The sequence below is a fragment of the Equus przewalskii genome, chromosome 19, assembly GCF_037783145.1.
Source record: "Equus przewalskii isolate Varuska chromosome 19, EquPr2, whole genome shotgun sequence".
Taxonomy (NCBI): domain Eukaryota; kingdom Metazoa; phylum Chordata; class Mammalia; order Perissodactyla; family Equidae; genus Equus; species Equus przewalskii.
The window spans coordinates 35,974,282-35,998,721 of NC_091849.1; the positions used below are offsets into that span (position 1 = coordinate 35,974,282).

The window sequence follows — 24,440 nt, forward strand, 5'->3', positions numbered from 1 at the left end:
ATCAGAGAGAAGGGGATTTGGGGGAAGAGGAGCAGGGAGTTATTTAGAGCCTTTTGTCAGTCAGACTGGATTTTCTAAGACAGCAAATCTTAAAAGTAACGATGTAGCCACTATTGGCAATTAAACTAAAGTACGATGACTCAAGTTTCAGTCATCATGGTAATGTCAATTAGAGTACCTTAGAACACAGTGACTTTTTTTTAATGGAAAAAAGACGACAGAATAAAAATTACAAGATGGTCATCTTAACTGACACAAGAAAAAACACACTGGAACACAATCTAAAAATTGATTTGCAAGCATTAGGATCTTGACAGAGAGTAAAAATCAAAGTAAAAATCAAAATTTCTTTGAGAAAGAAGAAATCTTGTCAAACTAATTTAAGTTCTCTCTTCCACAGAGAGACATACAAATTACTAAAAGGAAAGAAAGACTACAATTCAGCAAAAGCCTTTTGATTCAGTCCATAACATTACTCTTCAAAAAACGAACATTTTTGTTTGATGAGTGTTAAAAAATACAGTGATTATTTTGCAATATATACAAATATTGAATCATTACATTGTATACCTGAAACTAATACAATGTTATATGTGAATTGTACCTCAAGAAAACAAACAAAAACAATGAACCAAACCAAAACCCTGGAGAAATATGATTTAGGTAAGATTACTATTAAGAAGATATATAATTAATCTGAAGACTCTTATTAAAGACAAAAACAAATTAATCACGGGGTCTAGGTCAACTCTGATAGAGCAAAAAGGATTTGCTGACAGAGTAGATGTAGGTAGGATATAAGAGAAAGAGGAGTCAAGGATTTCTTTCCTTACATCTATTTAAAGGAAGCAAAACAAATTATATAAACATAACATAGAGGGCCAAAAGAAGAAATTAAGCGTCCACCATGTACTAGGCACCTTTCTTCATTTAACTGTCACAACAACCTGTTGAGGGTTAAAGATTATTCCTATTTTATAGATACGAAAACTAGACGCTCAAGCTGGTTAAGTAACTTGTCTAAAGTCATAAAAATACTAAGTAGTGATTCCAAGATTCAAAACTCAAATCTATCACTTCCAAAGCATGTGTGCCCCCTCCCCTCACTACTTTATTCTACCTTTACACAGAAGCGACGGAAACTTTGTAACTCTGGCATATCTATAATGACATAATATAATGGGTGATCATTGTCTATTGTTCTCTTTTACTGCAGAACTGGCTTTATGTCTAGGATTTATACCTGGTTTTGAATCTAAGGGCACGAGTGATGCTACAAAAAAAGGCAAACCAGTAAAGACTGAGAAGACTTCAAAAACAAATGAGACGATCTTGGTTTCTGGCAGGGACCACTTTTCAGTCAAACTTCTGTCCTCCTCCCACACACAGCTAACTTGTTTCAAAGAGCGAAAGCAGGACATCTTTACCTTGATAAGCGAAAATATAACATCATAAATTTTTATTAAACTGATTTGTTCCAGAAAACCAAAAAGGGCTTTTGAGAGAGAAAGTAAAAATAAACCATTTACTCTAAAATTTCCCAGGAAAGTACAATCTAACAAGACAAGAGACAAAAAGTTAGTCATTGCCCTTTCTTAATATATTTGGAAACAGAAAAAATAAAATTACATAAAGGATTATTCAGACATTTAAAAAATTCCATTCATAGTGGTTTACTCTTCATGCAAAAAGGAAGGAGATAGAAAGAAAAAAACCCCGAAACATGTATCTGCTCATTTCTGCAAAAGAAATACAAGAAGAGTAAACCAGGAACTAATGAGACTGGTTACCCACAGGAGGTAAGTAAGAACAGGATGGGGAGATGGGGACAGGTTAGTGGGGATGAGGGAGAATAACACTTAAGAATACATCATTTTATACAGTTCAGAATCATGGTAAGGCCTCATGCACCCAAAAAACAAATACATAACTAAAATCAACCAGAGTGTGGGGAGAACCCCAAATAGAATGCAAACAGTAACCAGTGAAGCTAACTGTATTACAAATGGGTAACAACATAACGATACTGAAGGGAGTGAAGAAGAAAGAACTAACCCAAGTTGAAAAACAGTGTTTTCAATGTATACTTATAAGGCTAATGACAAAAGGAACCATACACAAATATTTCCTACTTAGGAAATTTTGTTGTTGTTGTTGTTTTGGGGTTTTGTTTAGCTGAGGACGATTTGCCCTGAGCTAACACCTGTGCCAATCTTCCTCCATTTTGTATGTGGGTCGCTGCCACAGCATGGCCACCAACGAGCAGTGTAGGTCTGCGCCTGGCAGCTGAACCTGGGCTGCCAAAGTGGGGCGTGTCAAACTTAACCGCTAGGCCACGGGGCCAGACTTGGAGATCTGTTTTTCACAGGGATATGGGTTGGCAATTCTGAAGCTACTTTATGTACATGCTATGATTGAGCAAATAAAGAAATATATTGTGGATAATGAGAGCCAGGTTTCTCATTGCTGCAGAAAAGAGTTTCAAATAAGGAAAAGGAGAAGGTTAGAACAAACCTGTGGTGCTGGTTTGAAATTGGAAGTGTCTGATCAAAAAACGGGCAGAGGACATGAACAGACATTTTTCCAGAGAAGATATATAGATGGCCAACAGGCACATGAAAAGATGTTCAACATCATTAATTATTAGGGAAATGCAATCAAAACTACAAGATATCACCTCACACGCATCAGAATTGCTATTATTAAAAAGATGAGGGGCCGGCCCCGTGGCTGAGTGGTTAAGTTCACGTGCTCTGCTTTGGTGGCCCAGTGTTTTGCTGGTTCGGATCCTGGGCACAGACATGGCACTGCTCATCAGGCCACGCTGAGGTGGCGTCCCCATGCCACAACTAGAAGGGCCCACACCTAAGAATATACAACTATGTACTGGGGGGATTTGGGGAGAAAAAGCAGGAAAAAAAAAAAAAAGACTGGCAACAGTGGTTAGCTCAGGTGCCAATCTTTAAAAAAAAAAGATGAGAAATAACAAGTGTTGGAGAAGATGTGGAGAAAGAGGAACCATCACACACTGCTGGTGGGAATGCAAACTGGTGCAACCACTATGGAAAACAGTATGGAGATTTCTCAAAAAATTAAAAATAGAAATACCTTTTTTTTTTAGGAAGATTAGTCCTGAGCTAACTACTGCCAGTCCTCCTCTTTTTGTTGAGGAGGCCTGGCCCTTAGCTAACACCACGCCCATCTTCCTTTACTTTATATGTGGGACGCCTACCACAGCATGGCGTGCCAAGTGGTGCCATGTCTGCATCCGGGATCCAAACCGGTGAACCCCGGGCCACCGAGAAGTGGAACGTGTGAACTTAACCACTGTGCCACCGGGCTGGCCCCGAAAAATAGAAATACCTATGATCCAGCTATTCCACTTCTGGGTATTTATCCAAAGCACATGAAAACACTAATTTGCAAAGATATATGCACCTCTATGTTCACTGCAGCATTATTCACAATAGCCAAATCTTGGAAGCAACCTAAGTGCCCATGAAAGGATGAACAGATAAAGAAGATGTGGTGTCTATATACATACACACTCACACAAAATGGAATACTACTCAGCCATTAAAAAAGATGAAATCTTGCCATTTGTGACAAGGATGGACCTTGAGGGTATTATGCTAAGCGAAATAAGTCAGGGAGAAAGACAACTACCATGTGATTTCACTCATAGGTGGAAGATAAACAAACAAATGCATAGATAAAGAGAACAAACTGGTGGTTACCAGAGGGGAAGAAGGTAGGGGCAAAAGGAGTAAATGGGCACAGATGTATGGTGACAGATTAAAAACTAGACTTTTGGTGCTGAACACAATGCAGTCTATACAGAAGTCAAAATACAATGATGTACATCTGAAATTTATATAATGTTATGAACCAATGCGATCTCAATAAAAGAAATCAGAAGTGTATGTACTCATGGTTAATATATATTAAATATGGAAATAATACAGACGTGTATATATGCATGTTGAGGCATATACATTTCCTAGCTCTGTCTGCTAAGAGGTTCTGGAAGCAATAACATTCCATTGCATGAGTACACCTAGCACCCAGATTGGTTTCTAAATACCATTTTCCAAGAAAAGGAATCAGGGCTCCTTGGAGAAATGGTTTATTCCAGGCCTGGGGCAGGGAAATTACAAAACGAGCCTAGAGCATCTTGTGGTGCCAAAAGTAAGGAAGTGCTTACAACACACTGGAGATAAGCTGAAAGCACACAAGAGCCAAGTTGAAGGACCTTCCAATGGCCAAATCTGGGACAATTTGAGCTACAAAATAAATAAGTATAGTAATGAATAATAACCTACAGAATAAAATAAATATCCATGGTCCATACTGATATAAATAAACAAGTGAATAAATAAACAGGAGAAGAGGCAGTCCTTCCTTACAGTAGAATTTCAATTAAATGTAGAAGGAACAATGGATATAGAAAAATCACCATTAGGTAAATATCACAGTAACAACTGCTGCATGCAAAAATCATTAATGGATGCTAAAACTACTGTGCGAAAGTGTGATGTAAAAGAAGATATTTGCATTGTCTCCTAGCAGTTCCATACCAATGAGATACTTAGGAATCACAAAGGGAAAAACAGTAACTTTACATTGGAAAAACGTGACAGATCCCACCTAAACCAAGTGACCAAAGTTAATAGCACCAGCAATGAGACAGCAACATCACCTACCTTCTGATAATGATGAACTGAGAAGGGTACAACATCACTTATGTGATATTTTTCCAAAAATACGTAACCTCAATCTAATCATGTGAAAACATTAGACAAACCCAAATTGAGGGATATTCTACAAAATAACTGGCCAGTTATCTTCAAAAGTCTAAGAGTCATGAAAAACACAGAAAGACTGATGAACTCTCATCAATTGGAGGGGACTAAGGAGACACGACAACCAAATACAATGTTGGATCCTGAATTTGATTGATCATGGACCAGGAAAAGGACATCGATGTGGCAACTGGTGAAATTCATATAAGATCTGCAGAAGAGTTAACAGTATTGTATCAGTGTTACTTTCCTGATTTTGATAAATGTACTGTGGTCAGGTAAGATGCTACCATTAGGGGAAGCTGGGTGAAGCATATAAGGGAATGCTCTGTTCTAGTTTTGCAACTTTTCTGTAAGTTGAAAATTATTTCAAAATAAAAAGTTAAAAAAAACTATTCCCATTGAAAGTATTACAGAAAGCTAGATTTGATTTAATTTAGCCTGCTCCAAAGTTAACTCTACAGTGGTAGTTTTCTGGTATTGTCTATAATTGGGAAAAGTTTTTCCTTTAAATTTAGTTGACAAAAACCTCCAGTTTTAAAATATATATTATAAATTGTTGAATCTGGGGAGTCACTATATCACAGGAAGAAAACCTCTACTTTTGTATATGTTTGAAAATTTCATTAAAAAAATTTAAAATACATATTACAGACAAGCTTTTAAACTGCTTGTTAATATACACAAGATAATTTTTCTATCATTCCTATAAATATTTAGAATTCTATCATGGAATGTTTAGGGCTAGCAGGACCTTAGAAATCAAGAGGTCTGCCCCTGCGTCACTGTGCAGGAAGGAAGCTACAGCCCAGAGAGCGGAGGTCCCCTTAGAGTCAGTGGACGTCAGAATCCTATCTCCCGACTTCTGGTCTAGGTACTTCTCTGACATTACACATCTGCACTCTTCATTTATTCTAAAACTTATCATAAACGATAACTATGCAAACACTTCAACTGCAATAGTACAGTACCACTATTTATAACCGTTTCCATTTTAAAAAACCCCCCAAACGAAATCTGAACTAATTTGCCAGACTTGCGGAAATGAAATATGGGTCCAAAGTAGTATACACAACATTAAAGATAAGAAAATCAACTGTTATGGTTTACTGTTTTAAACGAACTCTTTATTTTAAATAAGCCTTTAATAGTTCATGTTGCCATCCTTGTTTAGTGATTTGATTTTTCTCTTAATGGAAGTATTTCTCTGTTTTCTCAACTCTCTTTTTTTGAAGCACTTCAGCTCAGTGAGTGTCATCTTTCAAACATTTATCCATGTAGAAAGTGTTTACTGAACATCAAACGTGTGTAAGGCACTGTGTGTGATGCTGGAAACAAAAAGATACAGATTCTAGTCCTCAAAAACTCACTGTACACTTGGGAAATGGGTAAATGCTGATCACAGTTGTCCCCGCTTATCCACGGTTTCACGTTCTGCAGTTATCTGTGGTCAACCACGGTAGGAAAATATTAAATGCAAAATTTCAGAAATAGACAATTCATAACGTTTAAATTGTGAGCCATTTTGAGTAGCGTGGTGAAATCTTGTGCTGTCTTGCCCTGGGACATGAACCATCCCTTTGTCCTGTGCATCCCACTGTATATGCTACCCCCCTATTAAGTCCCTGAGCAGCCAACTCAGTTATTGGATCAACTGTTGCAGTATCGCAGTGCTTGTGTTCAAGTAACCCTTATTTTACTTAATAATGGCCCCAAAGCACAACAGCAGTGATGCTGCCAATTTAGATATGCCAAAGAGAAGCTGTAAAGTGACTCCTTTAAGTGAAAAGGTGAAAGTTTTGGACTTAGTAAAGAAAAAGAATCATATGCTGAGGTTGCTAAGACCTATGATAAGTTCTATTACAGTACATTGTTATAATTGTTCTATTTTATTATTTATTGTTGTTAATCTCTTACTGTGCCTAATTTATAAATCAAACTTTATCACAGGTATGTACCGATAGGAAAAAACAGTATATATGAGGTTCAGTACTATCCATGGTTTCAGGAAGCACTGGGGGTCTTGAAACCATTCTCTGCCGATAAGCGGGGACTATAGTCATGTGTCGCTTAATGACATGGATACATTCTGAGAAATGCGTCGTTAGGTGATTTTACACAAATACCATAGAGTGTACTCAGACAAACCTAGGTGGTATAGACTACTACAAACCTAAGCTATATGGTACTAACCTTGTGGGACTACCGTCGTATATGCAGTTTGTTGCTGACTGAAACATCGTTATGTGGTGCGTGACTGTACCGCACAATATAAAGTGACAAGTAGTGTACACAGTGGTATATACAACGTGCTCTGGGAGGGAGGAAGAGGGACCAGTTATCCCAGCCTTCAGAAGTGTCCTTACTCCCAATTTAGCAAATGTAGAAACAGAACAGCTTCAGGTCACTCAAATGGAAGACTGGAATTTGAATCCAAGTGTCTGGACATAGAATAGAATGAACACTATTACGCAGTTTTTTTTTTTTTTTTTTTTTTGAGGAGGATCAGCCCTGAGCTAACATCTGCTGCCAATCCTCCTCTTTTTGCTGAGGAAGATGGCCCTGAGCTAACATTCATGCCCATCTTCCTCCACTTTATACGCCTGCTGCAGCATGGCTTGCCAAACGGTGCCATGTCTACACCTGGGCTCCGAACCGGTGAACCTTGGGCCGCTGAAGTGGAATGTGCACACTTAACCGCTGTGCCACTCGGCTGGCTCCTATTATCCAGCTTTGATCTAACAAAATGATGAACTGTTTTATCTGGATGACAGCCTGTGAGGTGGGTTGGAGAGCCCTGACGGGGATTACAATCTACTGCTCTGTTTAGTAACTCTGTAATTTGGGGCAATTTATGCAACTTCTCTGAATTCACTTTTCTCACTTGGGGATAATAAATCTTACCTCATGAAGTTACTGTGAGAAATAAATGAACAAATATTTAAGGCAACTAATATAGTTGTTGGCACACCAAGGAGTTCACGGACTAAGAATTCCTTGATGGATGGGATTATCTTTTATTCATTTTTTGAGTTTGTAGAGGCTGGTACAATACCTGGCACATACATGTTGAATGAATATTTACTAAATGAAGTCACTATTAAATAAATGTTGAATTTAAAACTATTCTTGAGATATATTCAGTATATTTATTTCTACAAACAGATTTAAAAAAGAAATCTCTTTCATCCACATAAATGGAATGCAACTTACTTTCTACTGTTGCTCCTTCGTTTGGGTTTGAATACCCTTCTCCTTTCTGTTTGATTCTTCGGATAATGCCTCCATCTTCAAATAAATCCTCTCCTTTGAAATCAAGGAGCTCAATCTAGAAAGGAAAAAGGGATTCGGCTGAGAAAAGACAGAACAGTCAATTTAACAATTTAAAGGCAAGGGCAACCAATTCTCCTTTCATTTTACAAAAATAAAACTCTGTTTTATATTTATCTATGCATCTTAGGTATTGGAAAAGTAGGGAAAAAAGGACACTACATTTTTCAATACCTGGAAAGAACTTTCATGTAATGATAATGTCTAGGACTACATCCTGTGGGGCCGCAGTGCAAAGACAGACAGGAAATACTAGGAAGACTGCCTTGTGGGCAGAAGGCCAGAGCTACAAAGTGCTGGCGCAGGACTATTTTGTCTGACTCTAGAAGCCGCCACTTTCCCACCCCAGATTCACGGAATTCCTTCTTAAAATTTAAGAATAAATCCTATGAATCATGCCTACAACCAACTAATGGTGTATTTGACCTAGGTACGATGTTTGAAGGATTTCCCCCTTAATTTTTTTAACGAGGTTTGGCCAAATATGCGTAATTCAACACAGGATAAAAAATGTATTATCACCACCTACTGCTTCCATTGAAGAAGTGAGACCTGTGACATTTACACACCTTTATAATATGAAAATAACTTACAACTTGGTTGAGGTATATTTCAACATTTATCTCCGACATTTCCGTCCTGTCTTCCGGTCAGTTTCGAGTATGTCATACTCACACCACTGACCAGAACTTTTATTTCTAAGCCTGGTGTCTTTTGTTTATTTGGATATGACTTTTTTGTGCCAGAGACACGTTTCTAAGAAAGCACTGGCACACACCCCTTGGGTTTGTGGGAAACAATTCAAGAAGCCAAGCTCCAAAATAAATAAGTTGGATCTGATTCTCAATAGCAAGCTTAGTTCCTTATTCCACTGCCTGCTGCTTCAGAGCCAGCACTACAGTAGAGCGGATGCTAACAGGGCGACATCACACACATACTTGCCTCAAAAAAGAGAGTTGCATTTGAGGGAATTTTGGGGAGGCTGCCCGCCGAGCCATACGCATATTCTGGTTTGCACAGCAAATGGCAGACCTCTCCTTTCTTCATGGTCGCCACCCCAATGTCCCATGCCTTGATAACTTGGCCTACGAGAAAGGAAAAGGCAGTCGAAAGCTAGAGGCCACATTTTCAAGGATTTAACTCTCATAAAACAAAATTTCAAATAAATTTCCAATTCTTTACAATACATACTCAGCTAGAAAGTAGGAGCTACAAAACGAAAGAAATCAGCAAAAACTACACACTAAGAAATAAACTGATTTTTCTGATGGCTATCAGAGTGGATTCCCTGCTGAGCAGATGAAAGTAGTATCAATTTCTAAACTGCACAAAGATTAAGTCTTTGAAAAGTAGCAGTAACGTAATCTTTGAAATGTGTCTGGGCTGCAGTTGTTGCTTAATTTATAATTTCAACCATAATAATAAGTGCATGTTTTCTAGGCAGAGATGGAACAAAAATAGTATAGAAAATAGAATTTGTCCTAAGGAAGCTTGTAATTTACTTGGGTAGACAAAAACAACAAACAAGAAACCAGAAAAGTATAAATTGCATAAAGGGGCCCATGAAACAGATTTCTTTTCAAAATTTAGAATAAGAAAAAAAGTGTTTTGGCTTTTTTTAAACAAAATGGTATGTGTCCTTTTGTCAAATCACAAGAACTAGAGAAATTAGAATTTTTCCTTTTTTTTTTTTTTTGCCTACTTCCAAGAAACTAAAAGTTAACTTTACTATAGAACTGTATCAGCCTATATAATTGTACTTATATTTTACAATAAGCAGTCTCAAATCCTTTGGGAAGTAACAGAACATGTAGGTAATTTAAAGGGATAAAATATAAAATTGAGGTGCTCAGTCAATCAAAAACTTCGGTATTCAAAGTGGGATCAAGCAAGCAGTGAAGCCCAGAGGAAGTGCGTTTTGAGGAGAGCCATTATCTCGAACGGAGAGCTGCTGGTAGGATATGAGAAGAGGAGGAACCCTACACTAAGTATGTAAATAGGGATGGATAGAGCATGTGTGACTCAGGGTTTCAGCTTAGTGTTCATTAAGTATTACGATTTTTCAAGATATCAGATACATTCATTTTAGTTAAAAATTTATTATATTATATATGTCTATTATTAAAGCACACCCAAGAGTGAAAGACATAAAGTGAGAGGTAAAAGGTCATCGGTCCCCTCCTTGTAAGAAGCCACTGTTATGTTTGTTTTGTACCCTTCCATTGTGTGCTGTCGCTTTTTAAAAAATTCAAAACACAAATGACAGCATACTATACATTCAGTTCTGAACTGCTTTTTCATTTAATATACGTATCTTGATCTTTCTCCAACAGTAGAAAAGAGGATATGCATTTTAGAGGTTAAAAGTACAGGCTGTTTTAACCTCAGACACCTAGGATTCAAATACCAGGTCTGCTCCTTATCAGTTATGCGACCCTGTGCAAGTTGTTTAACCTCTGTGCCTCAGTTTCCTTATCTGCAAAATGTAGATAATAATAGTACCTGCCATATAGCTGTTCCAAGAATTATCAGAAATATGTCAAAGGCATGGCACAGTTCCTGGCATATAACATGTATTTAATAAAGGACAGCCATCATTACCATCATCATTGTAAATGCAAACAGATCTACCTCATTCTCAACAGCTGCATAATATTCCAGTCACTCTCCTATTGAGAAACATATTATCAACCGTACTCTAATAAGGATATTTGTCCAGATATGTTTGCCTACTTTGTGCAAGTATATATGGAGGGTAAATTCCTAGAAGTGCAAAGGGGATGTGCATTTTCGATTTGATAGATAATACCCAAATGCTCTTCCAAAATGGCTATATCAATTTATATGCCCACACATGGTTCTACTGTGCAAACAGTCCAGAATCATCTGAAGAAATGGAAAGTCTGCTGTTGACAGGCTGCTTTCCTGTCACTGATGCTCTTTAAAGACTGCTAAGTTTCAGTGTGGGCCACTGAGAACATTTTTTTTACTATCAACTATGATATTTTAAGGCAAATACCTTATATACTCCTTCAGGAATTTTTTTTTTCTTTAAGATTGGCACCTGAGCTAACAACTGTTGCCAACCTTTTTTTTCTTTTTTTTCCTGCTTTTTCTCCCCAAATCCCCCCAGTACATAGTTGTATATGTCTCTGGTTGTGGGTCCTTCTAGTTGTGGCATGTGGGACGCCACCTCTGCGTGGCTTGATAAGCAGTGCCATGTCTCTGCCCAGGATCCGAACCAGTGAACCCTGGGCCGCCAAAGCAGAGCACACAAACTTAACCACTCAGCCACAGGGCCGGGCCCAGGAAATCTTTATGTTGTGGGGGTACTACTGTACATTTGTTCAAGACATTTAGCCAATTACCGAGGAGCAACGGTCAGGTACTAAGACTACAAAGGTGACCATTCCCTTCTTCCTTCCAAGGAACATGCAATGTGGTGTGGCTACTGGAGGAGAAAGATGCATATATTTTTTTCACTTTTGTTTTAAACAAAGTATGGTAAGCACCAGAGTACAAACAAGCAGCACCCGCCTTGGGGTGGGTTTGGAGCAATCAGCAAAAGCTAAATCTATAGACGATATGGACACTAGGCCTCAGAAGCTGGAAACATCAGCCCGTCCATCAAATGCACAGGAGCTCCAAGCTAAGTCAGTCACGCCCACGCCTTTGTTTTTCTCCTCCTTTGGGAACGTTCAAGCTTCCCTCCATGGAGCTTCAGATAACGGAATGAAGCACACTGAGCGCAGAGCCAGGCTAACATGAACACAGGTATGCTTCTAAAACTGCCAATCTTGGGGCTCTTTTCTTAAAAAGCATTTCCCCTGACTGAAAAAAACCAGTACATACTCAGTACAGAACACTTAAAAAAGTACAGAAAAACATAGAGAATACAATAAAAAACTTCTGAAATCCCAGCATCTGGGGTAAACTGTCAGTTTCTTGGTTCATTTGCTTCCAATTATATATAATGTATACTTTGTTTACATAGTACATTTTTACACATACATTCCTAAAATTCTGGTCATAGTTTATTTGGTTTTGTAGCCTACTCTTTATATTTCATATTACATAAGCAGTTTTCTTGTTAAAAGATAATATATTAAAAAATGACTTTTAATAACTATATACTATTCTATCTTTTGAATATACCATAATTTCATTACTCTCATTAATAAACATTGGGTTGTTTTTATTTTTTTTACTATGATAAAGTTTCAGTGAACAACTTTGCACCTAAATCATTACAAGACTGTTTCTGCACAGTAAAAGCTCTCAACCGACACAATCAGGACTATGTTGGTAGGTTAATTTAAAACATTGCTTTATGAGAGGAATCATAAGACAGGACATAGAAATACCTCAAACATTTTTTTTAACTTAAAACATATCAAAGTATATTAGTTCACTAACTTTGTGTTAGGAGGCCATGGCCTTGCCTTTAAGTGTAGCTCCAGTGATAAGAATTTCACATTATTTTTACTGTATAAATCACACTTAGGCTTTATCATTTGCCATTTAGAATGTGGGATTCTTTAACGTGGAGTAACAACCAGAGGACACTTGTAAAGCAATCAGTATGCAGAATCCTCCCGATAAAAATGTGTTCTGAATGGCCTGCTCATTTCGCCTATCTTTTACCCACCCCTAATTCAACAGCCATTTAAAAAATGCTTTTAGCAATTCACCTTAATAAGTCTTTCCAAAAATGTTCAACTCAGTTTTCTTAGAAATAATTCCTTTCTTTTTACATTAATTTCAGTGTTTTATATAATAGCCAATGAAATTGTATAATTACAAAGAGTGCAATGTATATAAACAGGCTTCAGCGGATTCTTAGTAAGAGCCTGAGGAAGAAAAGCGCAGCCCCTACATCGCAAACTGTTGACACTTACCGCTCGGCCATACTGATGTCTGAAGCTGGCCTGGGACACACAGCTAGGCCATGCTATTCTCCTGTTGGACATAAACAATCTCACAAGACATCAACATCGGATAAGGTCATTCTGAGACCACGAAAATGTGAGAAAAAACAAGGATACTTTAAAAGTTTGTCTGAGCATGGACAAAAAAACCAAGGTCACTGCGCAACCTACAAAATACCAAACATCCCCCTCTCCTGGCTAATAGGAGTGATTGCTGCTTTTCCAGCAGGTATAGCTTTAGTCTCCTCCAGGCAGTCCTCCTCCCAGATAAGACTGAAGAGCTTCAAAGAATCACCCCACATCCTAACGATGTCCAATCCAGAGCAAAGCCCCTCTTCCTTAAACCCTTCCCCAAATCACCTAATACAAGCCCAAATTCTATAAGTCCTTTCAAACACTCTGATTGAGACATCCCACAGTTTCCCATGCTGTGCATTCTCCCTCCCTACAGAAGTAATAAACCCAACTTGTTCAACTGCAGGTGCGTTTCAGTGTTCTGTGACTGGATGGCACTGACCAGGCCCACTCAACTGGCTGACGCAGAGTGTGGGACCACACCACAGAACAGGAAACCAGTGCTATCACTCAGTATATTTACAGACAGAAAGGAGAGCATCAGTTAGTCTGGAATTGGTTAAGTAAGCTTCTACCATGTTTCCTTAGGTTCAATTCCTAGAAGTAGGAATTGAAGTACTGGGTCAAAGCATAAACAATTTTAAGATTCTTATTTTAAGATTATTTTTTTGGGGTCTAAGATTGGCCCTGAGCTAAGATCTGTTGCCAATCTTCCTCTTTTTGCTGGAGGAAGATTATCACTGAGCTAACACCTGTGCCAATCTTCCTCTATTTTTGGTATGTAGGACCCTGCCACAGCATGGCTTGATGAGCAGTGTGTAGGTTTGCACCTGGGATCACCAACCCGGGACCAGCAAAGCAGAGCCCACAAACTTAACCACTATGCCACTAGGCTGGCCCCAATTTTAAGATTCTTGATCTTTAGGATCTTAACTGTAGGTATAACACACCAAGTACATATAAATGCAATTTATTCTTACATCTGATCTGGACTTGAATTTTATTAGCTCAAGTACAATTTACTTTATCAATTTCAAGAGTTCCATTCCATTTGCAATAAAATCTGCAATAAGAATATAATGTATACACAAACGTATAATGTGGCTATCCCTAAGTTTAAATGCTTTTTCTATATACTTAACTGTAGGCAATTTAAAAAGTTTAAAAGCATACAAAGGCCTGTATAAAAGCAATCCACTGTACTTTTTTCTTTCTTCTGCAGGGTTATATAATTTTTTATGATTTAAAAAAAATCATATAATACATTTTAAAACTTAAAACTTTATAGGTTCAGTGTAGGTTCATAAACTGTAACAAGTGTACCACTCGGGTGTGGGATATAAATAAGGGTGGAGGCAAAGCACCCGTGGTGGGGGGGATGGTATAGGAGAAATCTCTGTACCTTCCACTCCACTTGTTGTGAACCTAAGACTGCTCTAAAAAACAAAGTCTATTTAAAAAAATCGTAAAGTACCATATGATCTCACTCATAAGTAGAAGATAAAAACAACGCACAATGACATAGAGACAGAGATTAGACTGGTGGTTACCAGAGGGGAAGGGGGTAAGGAGGAGGGTGCAAGGGGTGATCAGGCACTTGCGTGTGGTGATGGACACTAAGTAGCCTTTGGGTGGTGAACATGATGCAATCTACACAGAAACAGAAACATAATGATATACACCTGAAATTCACATAATGTTATAAACCAATGTTACAATTAAAAAAAATTAAAAATCATATAACATTTTAATTTAATCACTGAATAATTTCACATAATAAAAACTATAGTGACCACTTTAGAATATTTACAACTTTTTTATTGATTTTAAAAATGTTTAAATTGTGGTAAAATACATAATATAAAATGTACCACCTCAACAATTTTTAAGTGTACCGCTCCATATTGTTAAGTATATTCACACTGTTGTGTAACCTAATCTCCAGAACTTTTTCATCTTGCAACACTAAAACTCTACCCACTAGACGACTCCTCATTTCCTCATGTCCCAAGCCAGTGGCAAGAATTTCATTCTACTTTCTGTTTCTGTGAATTTGATTATTCTAGATTTCACCAGATGTAAGTGGAATCATACAGTAGGCGTCTTTTTGTGACCAGCTTATTTCACTTACTTTAATGTCTTCAAGGTTCATTAGTGTTGGCACATGTGTCAGAATTTCCCTCTTTTTAAAGGCTGAATAATACTCCATTGTGTGTATATATCATATTTTGTTTATCCATCCATCTTGTAGATTAACACTTGGGTTGCTTCTACCACCTTTTGGCTATAATGAATAATGTGGCTACAAACATGAGTGTACAAATATCTCTTTGAGATCCTGCTTTCAGTTCTTTTGGGTATACACCCAGAAGGGCAACTGCTAGATCATAGGGTAATTCTATTGTTAATTTTTTGAGGAACTTCCATACTGTTTTCCACAGTGGCTGCACCATTTTACATTACCACAAACAGTGCACAAGGATTTGAATTTCTCCACAACCTTGCAAACAATTATTATCTCTGGTCTTTTTGATAAAAGCCATTCTAACAGATGTGAGGTAATATCTCATCATTGTTTTGATTTGCATTTCCCCAATGATTAGCATCTTTTTGTATGCTTGTAGGCCATTTGTATATCTTCTTTGGAGAGATGTCTAAGTCCATTGCCCAGCCCATTTTATAATCAGGTTATTTGAGGTTTTATTGTTGTGGAAGTATAGGAGTTGTTTAAGTATTCAGCATATTAACCTCTTATCAGAAATATGATTTTCAAATATTTTCTCCTATCCTGTAGGTTGCCTTTTCACTCTGCTATTGTATCCTTTGATGCACAGCAGTTTTTAATTTTGATGTAGTCCAATTTATACATTTTTTGCTTTGCCTGTGCTTTTGGTGTCGCATCCAAGAAATCACTGCCAAATCCAATGTCATGGAGCTTTTCCTTTAAGATTTCTTCTAAAAAAATATAGTTTTAGGTCTTATGTTTAGGTCTTTGATCCATTTCAAGTTAATTTTTGTATATAGTGTAATGTAAGGGTCCAGCTTCATTCTTTTGCATGTGACAACCAGCTTTTCCAACATCATCTGTTGAAAAGACTGTCCTTTCCCCACTGAATGGTCTTGGCATCCTTGATGAAAATTACTGACTAAATAACTTTTAACTGTATGTTTGCATGTGAAATATGAGCATACTTAAATTACTACAGGATGAAAGCTATATAGTATTATACAGAAAGAACAGTTTTTCATATGGGGGTAGAAAAGGAGGACAAGAAAGATAAAATATTTTAATTGTAAAAGTTTTTCCTTTAAAAATATAAAAGTTGATAAACACTGAAATATAAGGTTAATCACTAATAAGTTTCAAATAATTAAAAATGCATCTGATTCGTTCTTGCTTTACTTTCACGGAGGGCCTTCCAGGACTTAGTACAAACTTCTGCTCTCTATTTTAACTCCGTGTATATTCTGCTAATATTTTATATTTAAAAAAAGAAAATCTCTTGTCACTGATAACAGTGACATTGTCTTTCTTCTTTTTACCCTAAATACAGCAAATTAGTTTTTCTTGTATTTTTTTCCCTCATAAATTTTACTTGGTCTTATTCTAAAATGTCTTATAAAAGGGCTCTGATAATCACCTTACTCTCTACCAAAAGCATCTGATTATGAATTGAACAAATTAATTTATATTTTAAGATTCTTTTTAAAGTGTTCACGTCTTATGTTATATTCTATTTTTGCCATTTCTCTACTTAACTACTAAGAAAACTGATCACAGGATGATCTCTCTGCACCCTCATGGTTTACAATTTTAGAAACAGGGAGAGAAAATGGATAAATCTGTCCTGGGTCAGCTTTAATAATCAACTCTGCCAAGCTAAACTGTTAGACAGCTGAAGGCAGGAGTCATGTCTTGATTATTTTCTATTTCCCAAAGAATAACAACATCACAATATTATACGCACTAAAGGAACACCGTCCATGGTGTAATATTTAATTTAAACGGAGTTAGAACTTTGTCAGCTTCCCCTAGTCTACTCTTACTAGTACACCTGCTTAAATTGGCTTCTCCCTAATATCCACTTGGCAATGGAAATTGGAAGAATCTCTCCTCTATTGCAAGGTACCAGGTAAAGCCAAAAAAGGTACTTTCTTCAAGTTTGCTTTCTTTCTGGCTCATATTTTTGGGGAAGGTTAGAAAAATTGAATATTTTGGCCTAAAAGCCTTCCTTCCAAATTCTGAATGCTCCTAAACTGCACATAAAAAAAAAGTAGACAGATGTTAAAAATACATTTAAGTGGGAACAAGAGTATCAATAGAAATTTAAAGGGAACACATGGCTAAACCACAAACAACCCACAGGAAGTTGGCTGCACGGTTACCCATTACTAGTAAGTATTTTACTCGTTGTAAAATGTTGTCAATGCTTAAAGTACATAAAAAAATACACTTCGATTAAAAAAACCTTTTAAAATAGGAATTACAGTATCAAGCAACAGCAATAGGTAACTGTAATAATTTTGCTTTTGATAAACCTTATTAGCTATATCATACCTGTAAGAAAAATGTCTGGTGTACAGCAGGCAATCACTAACCTCTGCTGGACCAAGACCTACTTTGTTTTTTTTTTTTTTTTTTAAAGATTTTATTTTTTCCTTTTTCTCCCCAAAGCCCCCCGGTACATAGTTGTGTATTCTTCGTTGTGGGTTCTTCTAGTTGTGGCATGTGGGACGCTGCCTCAGCGTGGTCTGATGAGCAGTGCCATGTCCGCACCCAGGATTCGAACCAACGAAACACTGGGCCGCCTGCAGCGGAGCGCACGAACTTAACCACTCGGCCACGGGGCCAGCCCCAAGACCTACTTTGTTTTTGTATCTGGTTTGGGATAGTTTTAAACCTTAAGAGCTAACATGATTTGAAAGAGACAGCCTGGATTTGAATCCTGGCTCTGTCACTGATTGTATAACTGGGCTAATTACTTAATCTCTCTATACCTTAGTTTCCTCATATGTAAACAAAAAACCAAACCAAATGAAAATAAAAACGGTTAGTTATACTAGGTACCTAAACCATAAAATAAAAAATTGGTAAAGTGGACTTCATCAAAATTAGAAAGTATTGTTCCCTGAAAGAACAATTAAGAAAATGAAAAGGCAAGTCAGAGACTGGGAGAACATACTTGCAAAGTATATATCTGATAAAGTGCTTGTCTTGTTGAGTACAACTCAATAAAAAGGTAAGTGATTTTTTTAAACGGGGAAAAAGATTTGAACAGATACTTCACAAAAGAAAATATACAAATGTCCACTAAGCACAAGAAAAGATTCCCTCAACATCACTAGTTATCAGGAAAATGCAAATGAAAACCAAAATGAGATACCATTTCACACCCATTAGAATGGCTAAAGTTAAAAAGACTGACAATACTATGGCAATTGACGAGGATGGGAAAACTAACTCGCATGCTCTGCTGGTGAGAATGCAAAATGGTACAGCCATTTTGAAAACAGTGTGGCAGCATCTCATTAAGTTAATAATAACTTAATACCACTCCTCGGTATATACCGCAAATAAATGAAAACACATCCACATAAAGACATGTATGTGAATGTTCATAACAACATTGATGGCCCCGAATTAGAAAAAACCCCAATGTCCAATTTTTGAATGGATGAACAAATTGTGGTATTTCCTTACTGTGAAATACTACTTGGCAATTCAACATGCATGAATTTCAAAATCATTATGCTAAGTGAAAGAAGTCAAATAACAAAGATGACATATGGTTCCATTTATATGAAATTCTGGAAAAGGCAAAACTATAGTAACAGAAACCAGATTAGTGACTCCACAGGGCTCAGGGGCCAGGAAGGACAGTGACTGTAAAAGGACACAAGAAAACCTTTTAGGACCAGGAAACTGTTCTATAACTTAACTGTGGTGGTGGTTATACAACTATTACCAAAATTCATCAAGCTGTACACTTAAAAGGGTGAATTTATTATACGTAACTAATACCTCAATAAAAAAAACTCAGACTCTTAGACACAAATGTTAATATGCCTAACTGTCCCCTAAACGACACTAAATAAGCTGTACAATCTAAAAAATAGTAATAGTATTGGTCTATGAATTAAATAATACACATAAGACCCTTTGCCTGGCATTATAAGTACTTAAAAAGTATTAGCTATTGGTCTTTCAATATATATTTTACCCCTCTTACCCTAATATGCTAATGACTGACTAAATTAACAGGTATTTTTACTGATGATCATGGGTCACCCTGAACTAATAGTTAAAGGCAGAACGCTGGTATTTACTTCATTAAGGCTTAATGTCAATAGTAAGGGAGAAGTATAGGTATGTGAAGGATCCAAAATTATTGGTTTGTTTCTCTTACTTCTCAAATCTGGGGGAAGAATATAATAGGTAGGAGTTTTAGCTTCATAATTCCCAGCCATGTTAGTCACATACCAAGAGCACCAAAACCAACTTTATCGACACAGCCTTCTATGAGAAATCACCAGACCTTTATAGGGGTAGGTGGGAAGGGGGTGAAGACCTAGTGCTCTTGGATTTACTTCTAAGAACAGAGGTAGAAATGATTCTTTCATTCCCCTAATCTATCCCTTCCCAATTTTAGTGATAATCTATTTGCTGGAGGGAGGGAGGGGAAAAGAACAGAACTCCCATTGTGGAAGTATATTCAAAAGTCCTGAGTCATTCTTATTTCAACTTCTTACAAAATGGGTTATGGACACAATTCTAGGAATTCAGAACATGTAATAAAGATTTAGTTAAGAAAACCCAATGAAAGAAACCATCATCTCTTCATTCTAATTTCTGTAACATTCTGTAGTGGTAACAATCAGATGTCCTACGTTGATTCAGTTTTTGTCTTTCCAGACTTCCTGGGGCTAAAAAAGGGCGGTTAAGCATTGTTTCAAAAGGTTTGTATGCAGGCACAGTAAATACGGGAGTTAGGACCCAAATTGCTATAACACAGTTCTTGCCATTCCATTACGAAACCAGCCAATAATCCTAGTACAGTAACAACAGTAATAAATATTTGAGTGCTTCTATATGTTAGGCTGAGTGGTAAGCAATGGTGTGTAATCATTTAATTGTCAATATATAGTAGTATATAGTATTATCATCACTTTGCAGTGGAGGGAAGTAAGGCACAGAGGTTAAAAGATGGTACAGAAGTAGACACACAAATGGCCAACAGGTACATGAAAAGATGCTCAATACTACTAAGCATCAGGGAAATGAAAATCAAAACCACAATGAGCTATCACCTCACACTTGTTAGAATGGCTATTATCAAAAAGACAAGAAATAACAAGTATTGGTGAGGATGTGGAGAAAAGGGAACCCTTATGCACTGTTAATGGGAATGTAAACTGGGACAGCCTCCATGGAAAACAGCATGAAGGTTCCTCAAAAAATTAAAAATAGAACTACCATATGATCCAGCAATTCCACTTCTGGTATTTATCCAAAGAAAATGAAAACCCTCACTCGAAAAGATATCTGCACCCTGTGTTCACTGCAGCATTATTTACAACATCCAAGATATGGAAGCAACCTAAGTGTCCAATGACAGATGAATGGAGAAAGATAATACGGCGCATATATATATACACAATGGAATATTGTTCAGCCATAAAACAAGAATGAAATCTTGTCATTTGTGACAACGTGGATGGACCTTGAGGGCATTGTGCTACGTGAAACAAGCTAGATGAGAAAAACAAATACCGTATGATCTTATACGTGGCATCGGGAAAACAAAAAAAACACAAGCTCACAGATACAGAGAACAGACTGATGGGTGCAAGAGGTGGGGGGCAGAGGGTGGGCAAAATGAGTGAAGGGAGACAAAAGGTACAAACATCCAGTTATAAATGAGTCATGGGAATATAACGTACAGCATGGCTACTATAGTTAGTACTGTATTGCTGTATTGAACATTCAAATTGAGAGTAGATCTTAAAAGTTCTCATCACAAGAAAAAAAATTCCATTAACTATATATGGTGATACATGTTAACTAGACTTATTGTGGTGATCGTTTCACAATGTATACAAATAGCAAATATCAAATCTGTTGCCAATCTTCCTCTTTTTTTTTTCTCCCCAAAGCCTCAGTACACAGTTGTATATCCTAGTTGTAGGTCCTTCTAGTTCTTCCATGTGGGACGCCACCTCAGCACAGCTTGATGAGCAGTGTGTAGGTCCATGCTCAGGATCTAAACCAGCGAACCCCGGCCAGAGAAGCAGAGCACGCAGACTTAATCACTACGTCACTGGGCTGGCCCTAGTAAGTGTATTTTTAATGCAATTTTTACAGATAAGCTCTCACAATTCTATTTTAATCACTGAAGTCACAAAAGAATCCCAAAATTAGCATAACTTTCTACTGAAATATTTCTATTTATTCCCTTGGGAGAGGTACAATATAAGGAATCAAGAGAGTTCAATGTACAATATTTATACTACAGTCTATTTATATTATTTTTCTTCATTTTAATGAAGTAGCAACTGCTATAAACACATAAGTGTAAAACTATAAACTCCTAACCACTGTTTCTTGTGTCATAGGCAACTGAACACACTATGTTATAGCAGTTTTATCAGAAGTATATATGCTGCCCTAGCCTCATACTTCTAATTATCATCTTAGGAGGGCCTCTACAGGCTCTGTCATTGTGTTGGTTTTAGTCTTCCATGGTTTTTGCTCCTGTACTCTTCACAGTAGGTAAAAGAATGACTCATAGATGAGGATTAATCTTCAAGCTCTTCTGCAGACACCTCCTTTTTATAGGAGCAGGGAAGCTTAGGCAGCTTCCTCATGTTAACACATTGCAGGGAAGGGCAAAGACAGGAGCACTGGCTTCCTAACACCAGCTAGATGCTCTTCCCATGAGACCACGCTGTCTCTAGATAGGTGTGTCATTTGTACCTAGTCAACTGAGTATTGCCTCTTTTCTCTCTGCTCAAAATTCTAGGAAACATGAAAGACTCATTCACTATTTTACTGAGAAATCCAGGTAGAGAAGGTGGCAGTATAAATTCTCAGCAATTCTTGTCTATTTGCAAAGATAACTGTTGGGAGAAGACCTGTTACCTTAAATCTACTTCAAGACAGAAATTCAAAGGGTAAGAGTTTGGGGGGCAGTGGGAGCAAAGAGGTCTGATGAGGCTATTTACTTTGAGGTCATCTAAATGAACGAACGATGCCACAGCCATGCTGGTGGCCCTGGAGGTTCACGTCCCTAAATCAAGAAAAATGAAAACAAGTTCCACCCTAACTGCCATCGTTATCTGCTACATCAAGAAAAAGAATCTGTATCTGATTTTGATTGCTACCTTATTGAAACACAAGATTAGTCTCACATGAGCCATTAACTCACTAAGGACCCAAAGGGGAAGGGAGCAGTGGCACAGCCAGCACCTGAGCTGGAAGAGAGCACAGCTGGACAGGAAGCAGAGTCACCAGGACGCATAAACGCCTATGCGTACCAGGGAAGGCAGAGGGCAGAGAGGCAGGAGGAGTCTAACTCCTCAGTTCCCCATTTGCTGTTTCCTCTCCCAGATCCATGCTGAGCTAACAACTCAACCAAGGTGCAGAGTCAAACAGAAAGGAGTTAAAATCAACACTGAGCGTGGTGGTGGAGGTGGGGTTACCCCTCTTCTCCTACACTTAATCTGGGGACAAACTAGAAGTCTGTTGTATCTGTGGCAGATAAGAATAAAAAGACATTGTAATGCAGCCATTAACTTCCAATAAGTCACATGGGCCACAAAGTACAATTTGATATATGGGCTATTTTTAAAAAGTAAGAATACTAAACTAACTGAAGACATTTAAAAACATTTGAAAAGAAATTAGTAAAAATCACATTTAAGACTTGAAAACAGTGGTTCTCAACGTTTTTTCCTCAGGATCCCTCTACATCTTAGAAATTGAGGACCCCAAGGAGCTTTTGTTTATATGACATATCTACTGATATTTACTATATTAAAAATAAAAAGATTATTTACCAATTCATTTAAAAATAATAATAACCTCATATGTTAACATAATTTTTCTTATGAAAAATAACTATATTTTCCAAAGCAAAAAAAAACTAGTGAGAAGAGTGGCACTGTTTTATTAATTTTACAAACGTACAATGGGTCTGACTTAATAAAAGACAACTAGATTCTCATACTTACCTTTGATTCATCTATTGCAATTTTGGTTAAAGCACATGGAAAAAACCCAAACCCACAAGGATAGATTGTTGAAAAAGGCCGGAGTACTTTAATAGCCTTTCCAGATAGTCGTGAATATAATCATCTGATAGTACATCAAAACTGGACAAGTGGTAGTTTCATAAAGATTAGTTGCAATATGGAATCTCAAAGTATTTCAATGAACTTCTCATACTGTATTACATTAAAATCCACTGGGCTACCCTGCACAGTGAATGGATCTTCTCCTTATGCAGGATTTTGTAACATCACGCATTGGTCATTGAGAAAATATTGATTCACTAACTTGTACAGCTCTTTCAAAGGTTAACACATTTCATTGCATAATATTTTAAAAATCACATTCATTAATACCCACTGATCTCATCAGAAGTCTTTTAAGTTTGGAGAAGCTGTCACACTCACAGTGGCAGATACAAATTTCTCAAAACGGTAATTTTCACTTGAAAATTCAATGGCAACAAATATCGTCAGTTGTTTTCCTTGAAGTGGCAGGCTCACTTCATTCATTTTCAAGAAAATATCTGCCAAATACTGAATAATCATAGTATGCCCTTTCAAGTTAAAATGGTCTTTCATGAAAAAAACACAGCTAGTTCAGCTCTCAACTAAAACAAGTGCATTAAGTGCTTTTCCTTGAGATAACCACTGACCTTGGGTATACAGAAGTGCTTAATGTGTGCTCCCCTTTCTGTCACAAAAATATCACAACAATGTGAAACTCAAGGATGAGGATTTAATTAAATCAATTTCTACAGTTTATCAAGGACATTCTTAAATGAAACTGGCTTTCCTTTTTGTTTTTACCCCATTTAAACAATGAACGAGGGCAGTGAAGCATACATGGCTAATGGTATAGTTTGGTGTCACTGCCTAGATTCGTGCTAAGGTACCAACAGTTTGCACCACTCCAGCTTTTGTCCCATCTGTGCAAATGTAAACAAGGGGAAAAAGATAAATAACATCTTAGTATTATTATGAAAATAATTTTGACATTATGGACCCCCTAAAAGAATCTCAGGGACCGCCAGGGATC

At 37.2% G+C, this 24,440-nt stretch overlaps 1 protein-coding gene and 1 long non-coding RNA gene across 12 annotated transcripts in view; both read right to left on the bottom strand.

The window, feature by feature from the left end:
* The window catches only part of FKBP5 (FKBP prolyl isomerase 5), a 128,355-nt gene that overhangs the window by 27,235 nt on the left and 76,680 nt on the right, over positions 1–24,440 (bottom strand). For all 11 annotated transcript variants that reach the window (XM_070585969.1, XM_070585968.1, XM_070585966.1 and 8 more), the window contains 2 exons: positions 9,075–9,217; positions 8,016–8,130 (listed from right to left, as the gene is read on the bottom strand). In XM_070585969.1, coding sequence (XP_070442070.1) covers positions 8,016–8,130; positions 9,075–9,217 — 258 coding nt within the window. The remainder of the gene's footprint in view (positions 1–8,015; positions 8,131–9,074; positions 9,218–24,440) is intronic.
* On the bottom strand, positions 14,932–24,290 carry LOC139077492 (uncharacterized). Its single transcript, XR_011530065.1, has 2 exons — positions 17,998–24,290; positions 14,932–17,751 (listed from the first exon to the last, which is right to left on the bottom strand). It is a non-coding gene; the product is annotated as an uncharacterized lncRNA (long non-coding RNA).